At 36.0% G+C, this 16,978-nt stretch overlaps 1 protein-coding gene across 3 annotated transcripts in view; it reads right to left on the minus strand.

Annotated features, from left to right (window-relative positions):
* Positions 1 to 16,978, minus strand: part of ndst3 (N-deacetylase/N-sulfotransferase (heparan glucosaminyl) 3) — a 79,645-nt gene that overhangs the window by 52,541 nt on the left and 10,126 nt on the right. For all 3 annotated transcript variants that reach the window (XM_038274643.1, XM_038274644.1, XM_038274645.1), the window contains 3 exons: positions 3,764 to 3,851; positions 2,106 to 2,260; positions 260 to 445 (listed from right to left, as the gene is read on the minus strand). In XM_038274643.1, the coding sequence (XP_038130571.1) occupies positions 260 to 445; positions 2,106 to 2,260; positions 3,764 to 3,851 (429 nt within the window). The remainder of the gene's footprint in view (positions 1 to 259; positions 446 to 2,105; positions 2,261 to 3,763; positions 3,852 to 16,978) is intronic.

Genomic DNA, 16,978 nt, shown 5'->3' on the forward strand with positions numbered 1-16,978 from the left:
AAAAAGGAGGGGAGATGATAAATGGTAACAAATGCATCTGCAGGTAATTTTTTTGTAAGTGATCCAAATTCTCTTAGGCAAAAAGCAGCACAATTTCTTCTCCACAGTTGTTCAGAACTATAATAACTGAACATATCCCCTTTATGAAAGAATTTGACCATGTGGATGAGCACCTATCAACATGAATATCAATGCATCTTTAAAGTCTTAATGTAACTTTTTAGTTATCATGGTAAACAATAATTCTTCTCGCTCTCACCATTATGTTTTTGTGGATGAAGCCCTTGCGGTAGCGGGCAGGTTTGAGGTGAGGGTATTCCTCTGTGCTCGTGACCCGAATGTTCCACACACGCCTCCACGCCTCGTAAAGCTGCAGGTGCACCGGGTAAACGCCGGAATGATGAGGAGCCACAGCGTACCCCATGTCAACCGGGATGTTGTGCTCCTGGAGGGGGCATGCAAAGAGATGTACATGAAGGTTATATACATAAACCTAAAATATTACTACAAACTTACAATTTAGAGAAATAAGGCTTTGAATCACATTGGCCCAGCAACATGACCTTGTTAGGGAAGCACATGGTATGTGTTGTGTTAGGTTTGTTATGGTATTGGCCTTCGGGCAGGAAATTAGAAAAAAATACTGTTTGTGGGAGCATGTTTATGTGTGTGAGCTTGCAGGCTGCATCGGGAAGACTGATGGTGTTGTCCTTTGCTCTGACGCACACCCACACACACTGTCAAAGCTAAGCATCAGTGGTCAGAGGAAATGTGAATGTGTTTACTTGTGCATGTGGATAACAGAGTATAGTAATCACTATTGGGCTCCCCTTTAGGAGAATTTAGAAACCGTTAAAGCAATGCTGCATGTTGAAAACTGCATTTCAAAATGGACAATCTTAAAAACAATCTTAAACACATAGTAAAGCAAAGTAGAGATGAGAAATAAAGGACACATAAATTTTCAGGTTCAAATGCAATTCTTACTCCCCAAAAGACCTTTAAGTATCTCTAACAATTTAATTCATAGAAAAAAGGTTTGGTTTCTTTTCCTGTAAAACTGAAACTAGCAGAAGCTACCTTTTCTTTTTTTTACCTGCTAGTGTCTATGGAGACACAGAATATGTCTATATCTATTTGAAGCCTTTACATGTCTTTTTTTTTCCATTTACAATTTCTGCTTGCTGCCTCAGTCAATTCTATATGTTAATATTTAGAGACATTTAGGTGCAGATCATTTTCTCTTTTATTAGAAAAGCAAATGATAACCGTTGCAAAATAGACATTTTTGAAAAAGTGCATCCAACTATGAGCAGAAAATTTCTGCCTGTTTCTGCACCTGGTAAGAAATCCTTAATCTGGCCTGTATCTGCATACCTTCATATGCTTTTACCTCCACATTTAATGTTCCTTAGGGATCAATAAAGTATCATATAGCATATAATTTGATAGAATAACATTTGGAAATATGAATAACACATTTTCATTTCTCTTTTTTATATAATTACTATAACATATATCATTAAATGAGACCACAATTAGGTCTTTATAGACTTGCAGCACATCTAAAGGTTCTGACCTTGGCTGTATTTTAATGAGTATAAATATCCAAAAGACATTTTCTACGTGCTTGGAAGGTTATATATATATATATATATATATATATATATATATATATATATATATATATATATATATATATATATATATATATATATATATATATATATATATATATATATATATACATATATGTGTATATATACATATATATATATAATTTTTTACTATTTATATATATATATATATATATATATATATATATATATATATATATATATATATATATATATATATATAGTAAAAAATTCTTTACATAAAAAAGACACATTTTATTTCCTTAGTTTTACATAGAGCATATCCAACACTAACTCAAGGACAAGACTATAATTCTCTCTAAAAAATGTATTTTGTTAAAGATAAAATGTATTTACATACCTTTCATCATATAAAAGGTATGAATAAAAAGGACTCAAGTGAAAGAAAACAACCACAAGCCAAATAGCAGCAAGAAATATCTGCACGTGCTTGTGCATCCATCTCACCAGTGCAAACTCCTTGTTGAGGACCATCTGCTCCAACAGTGAGGATTCATTGTGGAAGAGATGAGGCTGCATGTGGCTCCACATGTGAGGGAACCACCAAAACTGATCTACATACTTTAGTAGTAGATCATCTCCCTCATCCTCCTCCAACGTGCCTGCACACATAAAAATAAGGGTTCTCAAGGACAAAAAAGACACAGAAAGAAAAATGTTTCAACACAAAGAAATTTGGGAAATGCTGAGCAGCATAACTTCTTTGTGTTTTCAGATTTTGAATATACTATTACAATAACTTTAACACAAACTGATCTAAATGCTGTTCTTTTGTATGTCAAATAGTATTTTAGTCATTATAACTCTACATTCTCTACATTTTTTCCTTGTTGAAGATCTAGGCATCCAAATAAATACCCAAGTTTATTCTTTGTGTAATTGCGTAGCAGTGAATACGCCACTTTATGTCATGACCTCATAAGTACAATTATATAATTAGTACTGTGTCATTCTACAATAAGAGCAAACATGCAATTAGTATTTCAAATCACATCTAAATAATGGTGGATTACATAGAAATAGCCGCCCTAACAAAGAGGTGATATCTTTAAAATAAAAACATGAATACATAGTCATGTGCCACATGACTCAGTTAAAACCTGCTAGTTAAGCTGTTTGCTTTATGTGTAAATAGATGGTGCATGATGCATAAATTACAGCCTTGAATAAGTGGTCATACACCATACATTTTCTATTTTCTGATAGCTTAAAATGATCCAAAGTTATGTCAGCAAATCAACCAAAAAGAACATGTTCTGCTCAGATGAGACCAAAGTTGAGCTTAAATGTAGAAAGTGGGGAGTGGCAGCCTAGTGGTTAGTGCAGAGGGCTTGGAATCCTGAGGTTTGGAGTTTGAAACCCACTCCCACAGACTGCCACCCAGGCTCTTTGAGCAAGACCCTTAACCCCTGATTGCTCCCCCAGCGCCCTGTGATTGCAGCCCACTGCTCCCCAAATGCGATGGGTTAAATGCAGAGAGTTCATTTCTCCATTGTGAGATCAATAAAGTTATATTTATAAAAAAAAAAAAAAAATACTATTTGTATGAGAGAGAAAAAAACATGTTAACCCAATTAGTTACCCAAGTAATTGTGTTGAATGAGCCATAACAACTTGGGCTGAATCTTCTGGTTAAAAATTTAAAATTGATGTTCAAAAGTTCAATGTGACACTGGAATCTACATCTAAGTTGTTTTAAACAACATGCACCTTGTTTGCTTCCACTTATAATATTTTACAACATTGTCTTGTCATGTCTATTGCACAAAATCCTAAAGAAATCTAGACATTTGCTGCTGTTAAGTGGTAAAATGGATGCCACTTTAGGGAATTAACATTTTTTTGTGTGTCGCTTTACATGGAGAGACAAGGACATTTAAAATGTCTAACAAAATAATAATGTAAAAAGAAATGAAATTATAACAAATTGGGCAAATTGAATGCAACTTTTAACACATAATTTTTTTCACTCAGGTCGAAAATGTTGATATAACGTTGCTATTAGATGATAGTGAATACATAAAGAATATAAGTTGTAAACCATAAAAAAACTGTAATCTAGATGATCTTTTTAGTTTTTTGGCGCAAGCCAAGTTCCAACCCACCTGTGTGATAGAACTTTCCAGAAAAGCCCAGATTGAACGTAAAATTGGAAATAAAGGACCGAAGCTGTTTCTGGGTCTCCAACAAAGCCTGCAAAGGGAAAACATAAGATTAAATTAGGTACACAAAGACAGCCAGATAGGTAGAAGCAGACAGATAAACACTAATTAATAATAACATTAGAAACCAATTCAATAATTTTTTAACTGTACAAAGCACATACGGTTGTATAAGTTTTTCGCTGCCAACCCTAGAAGAGATAAAACACTGATTTAGATTTTATTTCTCTGTTGTATATTTAAGGTGAACTCGGGTTCCTTAGAGGACTATCACAATGTGTTCTCATCAACAGTTACCCTATGGCCTGACAATGGCAGCTATCAGTGACATGCTGTTGCAACATCTTTCTTTAGCCAGGTCTGTTGTACGCCCACAACTCCTCCAGTGCTTCTTCCTCTCTGTCCTTAATATTCCCCCAGTCTGTGGTTTCAATACTTGCATCAGGATTTTCCTCACTTATTTAATGACTTCATTAGTTTGCTGGCCTTTAAACAAAGACTCCGTAATGAGTGTTAACTAAAGCGAGTTTTACACTGCACTCACACATCCACACAACGACACTAATGCAAGTTAATGAAGGTCAGTGCATTAGTAGCCTCTGGAGGGTGGACTAATAACCACCCCACCCACCCGTGCGCACACATTTTTCCTTCCTTTTCATCATTTTCTCTATGCTTCCCTAACACTACCGAGTGAAACCCTGAACCCTGCTGCCACCTCCATACTGCCGCCTTTCTCTCACTCTTCTTCCTCATCTCTCCAAGAACCTGCAGTCTCCTCTCTGCTGCACCCCTCAGCTTACCCCCACCCAGCTCCCGCATTTGTCTTCAACACCTCCCACCCTCCTCAGAACCTACATCTCTCCCTCGCTTACTCCGTGAAAATGTCACATTCTCAGGAGACAGGGTTGTACTAATTTGAAAGGAAGGCTGAAGCAGCATGGAAGAAAGATCGCTCCCTCTCCCTCTATGACTCTATACCCTTGCTTGTTCTTTTGCACTCTACATCTTCCTCTTCTTGCTGTTGTGGCACCTTTCGCAGCTTACTCGCTTAAACACAAACATATAATACGAGTGTGTCCGTGCTGTTTATAAATAAAAATATACATTTTCTCATCATAATTCACTCATCTTGGTCTTTCTCTTGTGCTATCAGCCTCACCCCAACTGCAAATCTTTGTCAAGCTGCTTTTAATCGATCCCCAGGAACCTTTCATGATTTATGATACCTGAGCAGCTGGAGTCCGAGCAAAGAGCCGGTTCCAGGCACTCACATGCTCTTCTCCTTCTCACCACTTCTCCTCTTGAGAGTGACTCTTCCAAACTAACAAATACACAGACACGTGCAAGGAGTGTCTTCATTAGCTTTAATCTAATGGTGTTGAAGATGGGCTGCGCAGTGACAGATGTGCACAATCCCCTAATCTGATCCCCTGTCTCCTTCCCTAAGACATCCTCTATGTCTTGTGGACGTGCAGTCACAGAGCCAAATGTGAGGCTACAAAGACTTAAGAATTAAATTAAGTTTGTAGCTGAGCGCTTTGCATTGTAACTCAATATACATTCCCCGATGCACTCGGTCAAAATGCATTATTAACGTGTACGCTGGCATGTGTGAGAGTGGGTGGAGGGGTGTGACAAAGTGTGCAATACATTAGTTTAAACATCTCATTTGTATTCTGCCAACTAAGATCTGTAATACAAAACAGCAGAGTCACACCATGGATATTTGTGGTGTCTTAGTGGGACACAGAACAGGCGCTTTCGCATGCTTTTAACTTTAGCTGTGACAATCTGTTACTCCTATTTCTGACTTGTCAACACAATGTCATTTTTTGTGGGTGTAGCACAGATGCTGTTAGCACAAAAAAAAAAAAAAAAAAAAAAAAAAAAAAATCCAAACTTCCTTTGCAGTCAGATTAGAGATGGAAATCTTGTCAGTCAGGAATTTATTTGTTCAATAATTATTGATGACAACAGTGCCTTATCTATGAAAAATTTGCAATGGGCCCTGTGCACAACTCCTCTACTTGCTGAACTGAGGGCAGCTCTTTTGTTTGCTGTATTTTTCTACTGGATGAACTGATTATTCCAGGTGTGCCTAACCTCAGTAAACACCCCCAAACACCTGGGTTGATCGGTTCATTCTGTAATGGAAGATAGGAAACAAAACAGCTACCTTAAGTTCAGGAAGTAGTTTGCATGGGGCCCTTTGTTTAGAGCATGGGTGTCCAAATGTAGTAGTCAAGAGCTGCCATCCCACAAATTTAAGAATTCAATTATCTTGAACTCTGCACCCGATTTGACCTAAGACACTAAAAAACAGTAAATTGTAGGGTGCAAAATTTTCAACAAGTTACACTTTTCTTGTCCCTTCATGCTGTTAAGATATTTTTACATTTAATGATTTTTTTTTACGCATGTGTATGTAGCTATTGGTCACTAGCAACTGGTGCAACACTCAAACCCCTAGAATCCCTCAAACTGAAAGCCAAAACGATTATTGATTAAAAAAAACCTTTAGTTCCCACCGCTGTAAGGTTTAGGATAAATATATATTTCTTAATTTTAATAACTTTGATAACTTAAAAAAGGCTTGACTGATTTATAAGGACTGTCATGGACCAGCCCTGCCTCCCCTAAAAGACTATTAAATCTTGGTCAATCAATACAATGGTCTCTAGGGCGGCAGTTAGAGGGGACTGTGAAGTACCATGCAGGCACTCTGTTTTTGGACAGATAACATTCACTGTCAGTGGAGCTAAATGCTGGAACAGCTTACCACTAAACATAAGGAACTCAGAATCATACAAAATATTCAAGTCAGAACCTGAGGTGCAGTAACTAGTCACATTTACTTGAGTAACATTTTGAGAATAAAGTACTTTTAGGAGTAGTTTTACTCTGTGCTTCTTACTTTTACTTCATATTCTTGTAATGTATTACAACTCCTGCTTGAGTAAAATCTGACTACTCAGTTCTCTTTTTAATTTAAACTTTTCCAAGATTAAGTATGGTAAACAATAGATTTTATTAGTGAACATTCTTAACCCTGTCCTAAATACATACAGTTTTCACTGTAAGAATTCTAGGTGGCAAAAAAATATTTGGTGAAATAATGTCTTCTGCATTAGTTTGTTCTTTCATATTCTTGACATTTATTTGTATTATTTATGGATTTCAGCCTTTAAAATACCAAATCTTGCACATAAAGTCAGTGTGTTTGCATAATTTCTAAGTATTAAACCAACAATGACTCAGTACTCAAGCCTTTTTACAAAATACTGTTTTACTTTTACTTGAGTAATTTATTCAATGACTAGTTTTTACATTTACTTGAGTAAAAAAAAATGTTAAGGTAGCGCTACTCTTTTTGAGTACAATTTTTTGGTACTCTACCCACCTCTGTTCACAATTGAATGCAGGAAAGCAGCGGCCATCAGTAGACTGTCCTAATGATGATATTTCCTGTTTTTTTCCTATTTTTATTGTTCGTGTGCGTGTGTGGGGGTGTACGTACATTCATGCGAATATCTTATTCATGTATATATGTGTGTGTATATGTTCATGTATACATGTGTATAATGCTTTTCGTCCATTTTCGTGTTTTTCCTGGCCACCTGCTGAGGGACTGCCGATGTTAATTAGCACTAGTGTTACATTTTGGCATATTCACATTGTAGACATTCATTAATATGTATTGTGCCATTAGATAAACTACCAAAGTAAATGAAATCTATTAATAGTTTACTTTTACATAATTCTAAGGATTGCATAATGTCAAAGAAAGCATTGTAACAGCATTATTTTTGTATTCACAAATATTTTTTTAAACAAACATTTCTAACCAATCTCCTTTTAGTTTCTTCCAGTTTAATTAATCTTTTATTAAATGCAGTGTAGCTAGAAGAAGCTTTAGTAGTGGCTAAAACCACCTACTGTCCTCAAAATGCTTTGTATCTTGTTTGAAAGTTTGTCACAATTTATTTTTTCTGTTAAGCACCCCAAATTCTGATAACTTAACATAGTACACACTTCTTGAATGCTTTTGTTACCAAGTACTGTCGACCAGCCAGACACAAAGAATGTAGTCTAAGCCACAGCTTACAACTGCATCGGGTGCTCTACTCTTCAATACATTATTACAACAGGGTTTCAAGACTTTAACATCCTTAAACCTATCAGATGCTTATTTAAAGTAAAATATCCTAACTTACTTACAAACTAAGGACTTAAGATCATTGAACCTCAAAATTAGATGACAGAATGGCTTTCATTTTGGCCACATTGTGTTTTATGCATTTGGAGAAGACTTATGACCATGTCCGCTGCAGCATTTTGTGGGGATTGGCGCAGAAGCACAGGGGGATGCTTTGAAGGCGAATCTGGTCCTTGTACAAACAAAGCAGGAGCTGTGTTCATATTTTTGGCAGAAACTCATGTATCAGTACAGGTTGGACTCAGAGCTGCCCCTTTGTGTCTGATACTGTTGATGGATTTCATTGGTACAGTCCCTAGGTGTAGTTGTTAAAAGGGGATTGTTTGGCTTGGAAACCTAAAGACCTGGTCTGCAAAGATTCCAGAACAATAGACCAAAATCACCTGCAAAGTTTTTTCTTTATACTTGCATTAAATGGCCATAATCTACAAATACTGCTGCAAAAATGTTGTTTGCAAATGAGGTTCAAATCAGTTTGGTTCAGCTCATTGAAATGTGCAGATTGCGCATACTACTTGAACTTTTAGAGTGGCTGTAAAAGAAAGAGGAGGTTGAAAGCCATGGAGATGGGGGTTATAATGATGACTAGTAATATGAAATATTATTGTTAGTGCACAAAACATAACCATTCACCACTAAACAAATAACCAAATTTGAGCTTGACCTTACCCAGTGGATATTATATAGTTCTATTAGGGTGTTTGGAGGATGACCTTTAGAGAGCACCAAATTGGCCTCTGGTAAAGTGTGAAGCTGCTGGGATTAAAATAATCACCTCTGGCCGTGGATGTCAAACAGAGAGAAGTGGATTGCTCCTCAGTCTTCAAGGAGGAGAACAGTTACCTCAGTGTCTTGATTGTAAGTGATGGTAGTGTGTTATTTCTTTTACAACTAATGCAATGCCATGTAAATCTCCAACTGACCAATGAATATTGTAGACTAGATTGTATTGGACATGACTGCTAAAATAATTTTATTTTTACCAAACAGGTATCTAGACTTTTAGATGCATTCTTAACATATTGTTTAGCCTGAAATAAAGACGGGCAAACCTTATGTAACTTTAGGGGCAGTTAGGAGAACAGTGTATTTAAGCTAAGAAATTGTGAAAAAGATTATTTCGGCAAAGTGTATCAAACCACAGGAAAAGATGTGCACAAGTTGATCTTTTTTACATTTAAACTAAAACCATAACAATTTGTTTCATCAAAAGGGGCTACATTTTGCTGTCGACTTTCATATCCACATCAAAGAGAAAATACTTCTTTATCTGCAATTGCACTACAGACAACATACTTTTCACAGGAAAGAACCAGATCATAGAGATATATTCTATAAACCAAGCATCATCCCACAAATGGTTAGCAAACCATATGAAAGCTACATTTCAAGGAAATGGTTTTCAGCTTGAAAACAACTCAATGATATCAAAAGTTTAGACTACAAAAAGGCTGTCACACCTCAAAAAAATATCTGCAAACCAATCTTAGAATACCTGCAGAACATTTCTATGGCATCAACAGCAGCATAATAATAAGAACTTGTTACAGAACCCATACAGAAACAGCTTTGTGTGGTGGTTGATTAATGACAGGTTGTCTTCCTGAGAAGCAATAGTCATGGAAGGACTAACTGTGGGGACAGCAGAACTCTTTCTCCAACAGATTTTGTCAGCTCAACACAAACAATTCTCTATTCACCTCTGTCGACACACTCTTTCCGTCTATTGCACTACTTCCAGTACTGTCCTCTCTTGCTATATTGCTTTTGTTTCACTATTTTGAGCCAAGGCCATAACTAGATTCAGTGTAACAATATATTTCATGATAGTAAAATGTCATGAGATTTATTTTTTTTAGCAAACGGAAATCTGTCAACCGAAGCACCATGCAGTTGCTGTCAGCATGTGACATCAACTGGTGAAAGGGGCTTATATCATGAGTTGTGGACATTAAGGTTAGCATCATCTCTGGAGTTTTCTTGAAGCTTTTATTTAGAAGAAAAAAGAAGGGTTTAATTTATTTTCCTTAGCACCAGCTAAGAATGGTGCTAAGAATGGTGTTTTGCTCTCACTACAGCAAAACACTATATTTTTCTGTATATTTTGCTGTTTTCAGTAATTCAATGCTGTATTAAATTATGTATGTAGTTGTGTTCCCTGCTATTATTGATGTAAAATAGTTGTGAACCTAAAACAATATATCATCTATGTAGGCACACTAAAGCCTTCCTGCAACAATGTCTTAAATGAGGCTGCCCTTTATAAGGGACAGATTTCAGTACTATACTTTTTAGCTTGTGTTTTATTCTACTGAGGACATTTTAAATAGGATTCAATCCATGCATATTAATGAATCCGAAACACGCTGCATCAGTCCATGAGGAACAGTGCCCAGTTATGAAAAACAGTATCTTTAACAATTAAGGCTCCATCTCAACCTGCTGAATAGACTCTACACTCAAATCTTAGAAATGGTTTGAAAATATACGACCTAAGAGCTATAACATCAAAGCAAGAAGGAAACATTTGCAATCACATAACGCAGCAGAGTTAGGTATGCGAGTGTAGGTGACAGTCACAGTGACAAAGGTAAACACACACTTGGATTAGCAGTTCAGAAAAACCCTTATTTTCTGCACCCAATCCTCCAGCCTCCACGCCAGGCTAATGTCAGATGCAATGCCTTTTTTGTTGCAGCATGGATGCGAGTGACAGCAAGTCTGTTTGTGTGTGGGTGTGTGCGTGTATGTGGTAAGCTGTGGAAGTGGTGCCAGATAGATGTTGGGGTTCAAACAGATGGGAGACAGGCATCTGGACAGCTGGCATTCACCGCCTTTCAAAAACCCCTTACGCCAACCACCTCTGCATCATATCCCCATTCTGTCATTCTCTGCATTGAACTGTTTTTTTCTTTCCCTTTAATGGTCTTAAGCCTTGCTAGGGGATCTAAAAAGGCAAATTAATAAAAATACATATTTTTTGTAGGAAGTAAAATTGAATGCACCAGCAGATTTGAAAGCAAGAAGAGAACAAAAAAGGAAATAAGATATATTTGCAGTGCAAACACAAATACAACTTTTTAAATTACTCATATGTGTGTGAATGGCTTTACATGTTATAATAAAACTAGACCTGAAAATCTAACTGGGTCAGGCATTTCTTTTTCATGAGCAGAAAGTGCGCCTTTCCAGTTAATGCCAGTCTTCCCAGCACTCAACCTCCTTCCTCCTTGTCTCTCCTACAGTCCCTTTGGTGAGATACAACTCAGCACAGCTTTTTTGATGTTAAAGCATTCTACATATTCATCTATTCACTTTCATTTATGTATCAGCGGTACTTGTGGTCTCTTTGGTGTCGCTATCCTCCTGCTAAATTCTACTTGGCAGCCCCCTCAAGGATTATAGCTTGAGTGATTGGTGCGACTGCAAAACCTGCCTCATTTTGTGGAGAAAAAATTCATGGCACACAGCCACGTCCTCAGAGTTTATTTAGAGTAGAAAACAGCCCTTGAAAAAAATATTTAATGAAACAAAATAACCAATTAGGATTTTATATGGACAAAAGCAGCATTACACACAACAATTATTTTTATTTTACTTTGCAGTTAATAAAAAAAAAAACCTTATACACTTTTATGTAGATTTTTAATGTTCCACACATCTGAAACACATGGCTTCGTCAAAGTGTATGCTTTTTCCTGAACAATTATATATAAGCCCTGTATGTTTACAGTCATAGTCGTGATTTAAAGTTTAAGCAAAGAATGTAATTCTAAGTAAGTCAATTTTTCTTAAAATAAGTGCATAAGAGGCACTCTAATGTTGATGGAATACTTAGTGTGTGCATTGTTTACATTTCAGAAGACAGTAAAAAGTTAAATCACCAAAGACTGCATCAAAAAAGAATAAGCGTGCGTATCTGTTATCAGAAGACACACATTCATCTTTTTCTCAAATTTCTCCCTGTCTTTTTTCTGTTTTGCAATTCTTAATATTTTATTAAGTGTTTATCTTTTTCCTTCATTAACTATGAAACAGCATTTGGCAAAGAACTGAATACCAAGAGGAAGCGCTTAGTATGATTGACTTAATTAGTTCTAAAGATTAACTCTAAATTGAGCTGCACGATAAACGACACAATGCTGAGCCAAATCACTTCAAAGAAAAGAGAACTTAGCCCATTTTTGGTAAAACCATTTTTGTGATAGACTTTTATTTGTTGAAGTAAGACACAAATGATCACATAGGGACTAAAAAAAGAAAGCAGTGTGAATTTCAAACATTCGTTCATTCTTTTATGTGTAGCCAAATGGAAAATAACAAAACCCTTTGGCTGTATAAGAAAAAGGTGTTGAAACAAGTTTTTTGTTCTGTGCTAGAGGCAAAACAAGATTCCTAGAGCATAATATCATGCAAAATGAATCGGCAAGTGTGCATCTAAATTACCATAAGTGAAAAAAAAAATAATAATTGCAACATTTATCTTCTCCTTTTTTGTGTGTGTGGGGGAGTGACAAAAGCACAAACTCCTAACACTTGGAATTTGCGAATTGCAAAACATACGGTTACTCGTAAAATTATTTACCCAAGCAAAAACTAAAAAGAGGGACAAGAATTTGTATTAAGCATAGGACAACTACTGCTGGGGACAATGCACGCTGCAAGTATTTTAGTTATTTTCTACCAGGACTACACATCTAGATACTGATATTATTGCCTATTCTTTTTTGCAAAATAGCTCAAAAAAAAACATTACCAAATGTAGGGTATGGCTAAAGCTCTCACTTATAAAACCCACAACACACGAAGGTGTGTGCAAATATCCTGTCACACAAAGAATTATGGGGAACCTAATAGTTCCTAGAGAAGGCTAGGAACCACAGGAGGCCCCTATGCTAAATTAATTGGCACTAGGAGGCATCCTGCTTCCACATCCTAGCTCCCTCCTCACTGACAGCACTATTCAAATAGCACTGGCGACTGCTGATGCACTTCTGCTGAGGCTTAAGTGACCTTACCAATCTGAGGTATTTGGTTTCAGCCCATCTGGTGGCTAAGCCAATAACAAAATCAGATGTAGTAACCCCTTTTTATATGAAAACAGACAGCTGCAGACACAAAAATCTGAGTTCAACAAATATCTATTTAATTGTAAAATATAAAATGCCGAAAGCATGTAGAAAGCACTATGACAACTTTTGTTTTACAGCTTATTAACAAACAAAAGACACTAATGGGGTGAGAGGTCTTTTAACATTTTTGTTTTTTTATTTTTTGTTTGTATTGCTTTACCCAATTTTATTTTTAATGCTATTTAGAACGGTATTTGTTTTTGGCTGCAGTTTTTACATTCCTATTTTGTTTTACATTTGCATTTCTCTTTTCTGCCTCACTCAAATGAGAAGCGGTTGGTCTTTAGGGGATGTCTGGCTATTGGTTGATTAAACAGTATTGAATCTACATACCACCAGAATAGGCACAGTCACAACAAAGTTGGCTACCTACTAACTTTTACGTGAGCTGAGCTGAACAGTGCTGCAATTCTTCACTTTATATGTCAACTAAATGCTCTAAGAGGACATGCATTTTAGTGTTCTATTGTGTGCTGAATTAGTCATTTCATAGTCACATACAGAAACTCTATCCCCTGTATTTGGAGCCTGGATTTGGCTCCAGCCCCCAGTTCATTAGAGATGTTTAACCCTTGTTAAAAAGTGAGAGAAAATTGCCGTTACCTCCTGGATCAATTAGTGGGTTACTAGAGGAAATAAACCTGTTCTTCTCCCTCAATATTTCAAAAAACTGAAAACGTTTGCATAATATGAGGATAATTTAGTCTGTTGAGACTAGAATCATACAAGCGTTATTGCTCAAAGAACCAAATTCTCAGCAAGTAAACGGCCCTGTGGTTATTTCCAGATATCTGACGAAAAAATTACAGCATGTGCTCTGATTGTCACACATCTCTAGTTCAAAAATGCACCCTCCTGTGTACATCAAGCTGTCTGTTCTGTAAACATTTTTGTTCCTAGATGGACACGGAAGAACGAATCATATAAAACAGCTCCCAAATGTAATAAAATTGGCATTGAAATAAGTTATACCTAAATATTCTCTTAATTCAGACAGATATAATTCTAAAGATTGTCATTCAGTCAAGAAGAAGAAAGGAGGCGGGTAGCCTTTAAAATATAACAAAGCATAAGTAAAAGCATTTCAAAAAATTATTTCATTATCTGTGGCAATGAACTTAGCTGGGAGCAACTGGCCAGTCCTGTTAAATTCTTAAAGGTGACTGAAGACTGCTAAGCATCTAGAAAGGTTATACCCATCTATTTTGTTTTGTTAAATGTCAGAAAAGTGTTCAAGCTTCTTAAACCCTACTGAGATATGAGTTTAAAGAAAATGTGGCTCCTTTGGTTGGTTTTCGGTGTGCCTGTAAGAACTGAGTTGCCACATGCCCACATTTGTGGTTGGAAGAGAGAACCCATTGTGGCAGTTTTCAGGCTTTAAATGCAGGTCCTATTTTTTATATTCTACTTAAAAAAATCTAGTTATATCCTAAAATTATAAGAAAAATGCATTAAAGTTTAGGGTTTTAATTGGATAAAAACTTGGTAAGCGCACGTTGCTTAAATCATTTTATTAAACTTGCAAATCTGAGTGACTTTGACTTCAGGTAGTGAAGTTCTATATGGTCACACATAAAAAGAAAAAAATCTTTCAGCCTCAGAATTTATCTAGAATGCGTTTGAATGCATGTTTCATTTAAACTCAGATAACATCCCTGCAGAGAACCCCTCAGATAGGAAAAGAGCAAGATCAAGTTAAGAGTGGAAGGAAGGAGTGTTTAGAGAGGAATACAAACAGACCGGCGATAACGATCAATGACCGAAGAGAGCGTGGAGAGAGGAAGAAGGAGGCTAAAGGCAGTAGAGGAAGATCTAACCCATCCCTGCCGACCATTCTGAGAAGAAAAAATAGACCTGCAAGTAGAGCTGGGCGATATGGCGATATATATCGTGAGGATGAGAGAAACATGTCTATCGTGACCTTTCTCCTCTATTTTTTCTATCGTGATAAACTTTTTTATTTTATCTTAACTTTTTTTAGCCAAGATTCTATACTGTTCACTGTCATGGCTGCAAATTGCATAACTGGTGTTCTTGGTTTGAGGTTGGGATTCTCATATTAGGAAACAAGATGATGGGTAAAAAATAGGCAATGAAAGATTTTTTTCAACCCTGTCCATCTGACGGACTATGAAAACATAAAATGCAACATCAGTTGTGGCATATCGTGATATATATCGTTATCGTGATATAAAATAATCCATATCGTGATATAGTTTTTTTTCCATATCGCCCAGCCCTACCTGCAAGTATGAGTGAGAAAAAAAAAAACACACCAACAGAGGTTTGACAATATTAAAGATGGATTTTGACTGACATCATCCCTCATTTTGAGGAATGTCATCAGTGGGGTGCCACCCTGTGAGTCATTTTAATAGAGGTGGTACGGATGTGTTTGAGAGTGAGTGTTCACAGACAGAAGGGAATGAGGGTATTGTTTGTTGTCACATTGGCATGTAGGGAGGAGACTATGGAAGAAAAGAATGGTGGCATTTAAATTAGCCTCGCCTCCATCCTTTCTTCTGTCCTATTTAAACTAGACAGTGAGTGTTTTCAGAGAATGCCTCAAACATTGTGATGAAGTTTTCAGCATCAACTGTTTTGCTGTGCCCTCTAGGCACTGTTTACAATTCCACATTGCTTTTGTGTAATTTCAAATAATTAATTCTGAAATATATTAGCCATCTGGTATGCTGTAATTGCTAAAATCTTCAGGGTCATAATGATAGAATATTTTTTTGATGTTATATATTTTATAGCCAAACTTAAAGCCATTGCTCTGCTTCTTGATATTTTTCTATTGTAACAGATAAACGGAAATAAAAAAAGCTTTTAAAAAGCATTGCTAAGGTATTATGCAAATTCCCCAATTGCCATATTTTTTATAGAAAGATCAAAATTCACTTTGTGGATTGGCTCCATCACTCAACAGATACATTTATAACATTTAACAAATGTCCATCCTTTATTTAGGAAAGAATAGACAGGCTTCAAAAATTAAGATTCCTCAAATAAGTCTTAGTAATAATGCCTAATGACCTACTTTACCATAAACATGTTATATCCAAATACAAAAAGTTGTTAAAGCCTAAAATATCAGAAAAGCATTTTGTCTTGACTGTCTCATAGGTTCAGTCAAACATTAAATTTGTCTTAGAAAAAAACTGACAACACAAACAACTGCCTTATAGACTTAAGATGGTGTTTCTTCAATATCTAAGAATGTTTTTAGGTTTGTTTTGTTTTCAAATGAGATATTCAGTTTAATCTTAGGTAGATTCTCCGGTGAAGTTCTTCCTGATTTCTGAGCTCACAGTGATCTGTTGTAAGTAAGACATCCACCAATTATCAAACATAATATAAATCTCCTGAAAAAAGTGTTATGTTTTTTGCATTTTATCAAGAAAATAGCTGTTATGTAATTGAAATAAAACTTTTATTTCATCTAGTCAACATATTTGTTTTTTTGCTCATCATTTAATTCCAATGCTGCCTTGATGTGGTCTGGTAAAGATGATCCTTTCCACGTGTAAAGTGGAAATTACCAGGGCATTGTGTTTGAGGGCTTTTGTTGTAGAGAAGAGAAACATCTTGGATCCAGAGATTATCATGACCTGCTACTTGGGCAAGACAGTAATAGACCTCCTAATTCATCTGCTACAGGATGAAGAAGATGCATCAAATGCATGGACTGACAGCTAGCATCTGATATAATCAAACAATAGTGATAATAAAAAAAAAAAGTTTAAATGGTGTGACAAATATATATATATATATATATATATATATATATATATATATATATAT

Source organism: Cyprinodon tularosa, unplaced genomic scaffold, assembly GCF_016077235.1.
Source record: "Cyprinodon tularosa strain WSP-4 unplaced genomic scaffold, ASM1607723v1 ctg923, whole genome shotgun sequence".
Taxonomy (NCBI): Eukaryota; Metazoa; Chordata; class Actinopteri; order Cyprinodontiformes; family Cyprinodontidae; genus Cyprinodon; species Cyprinodon tularosa.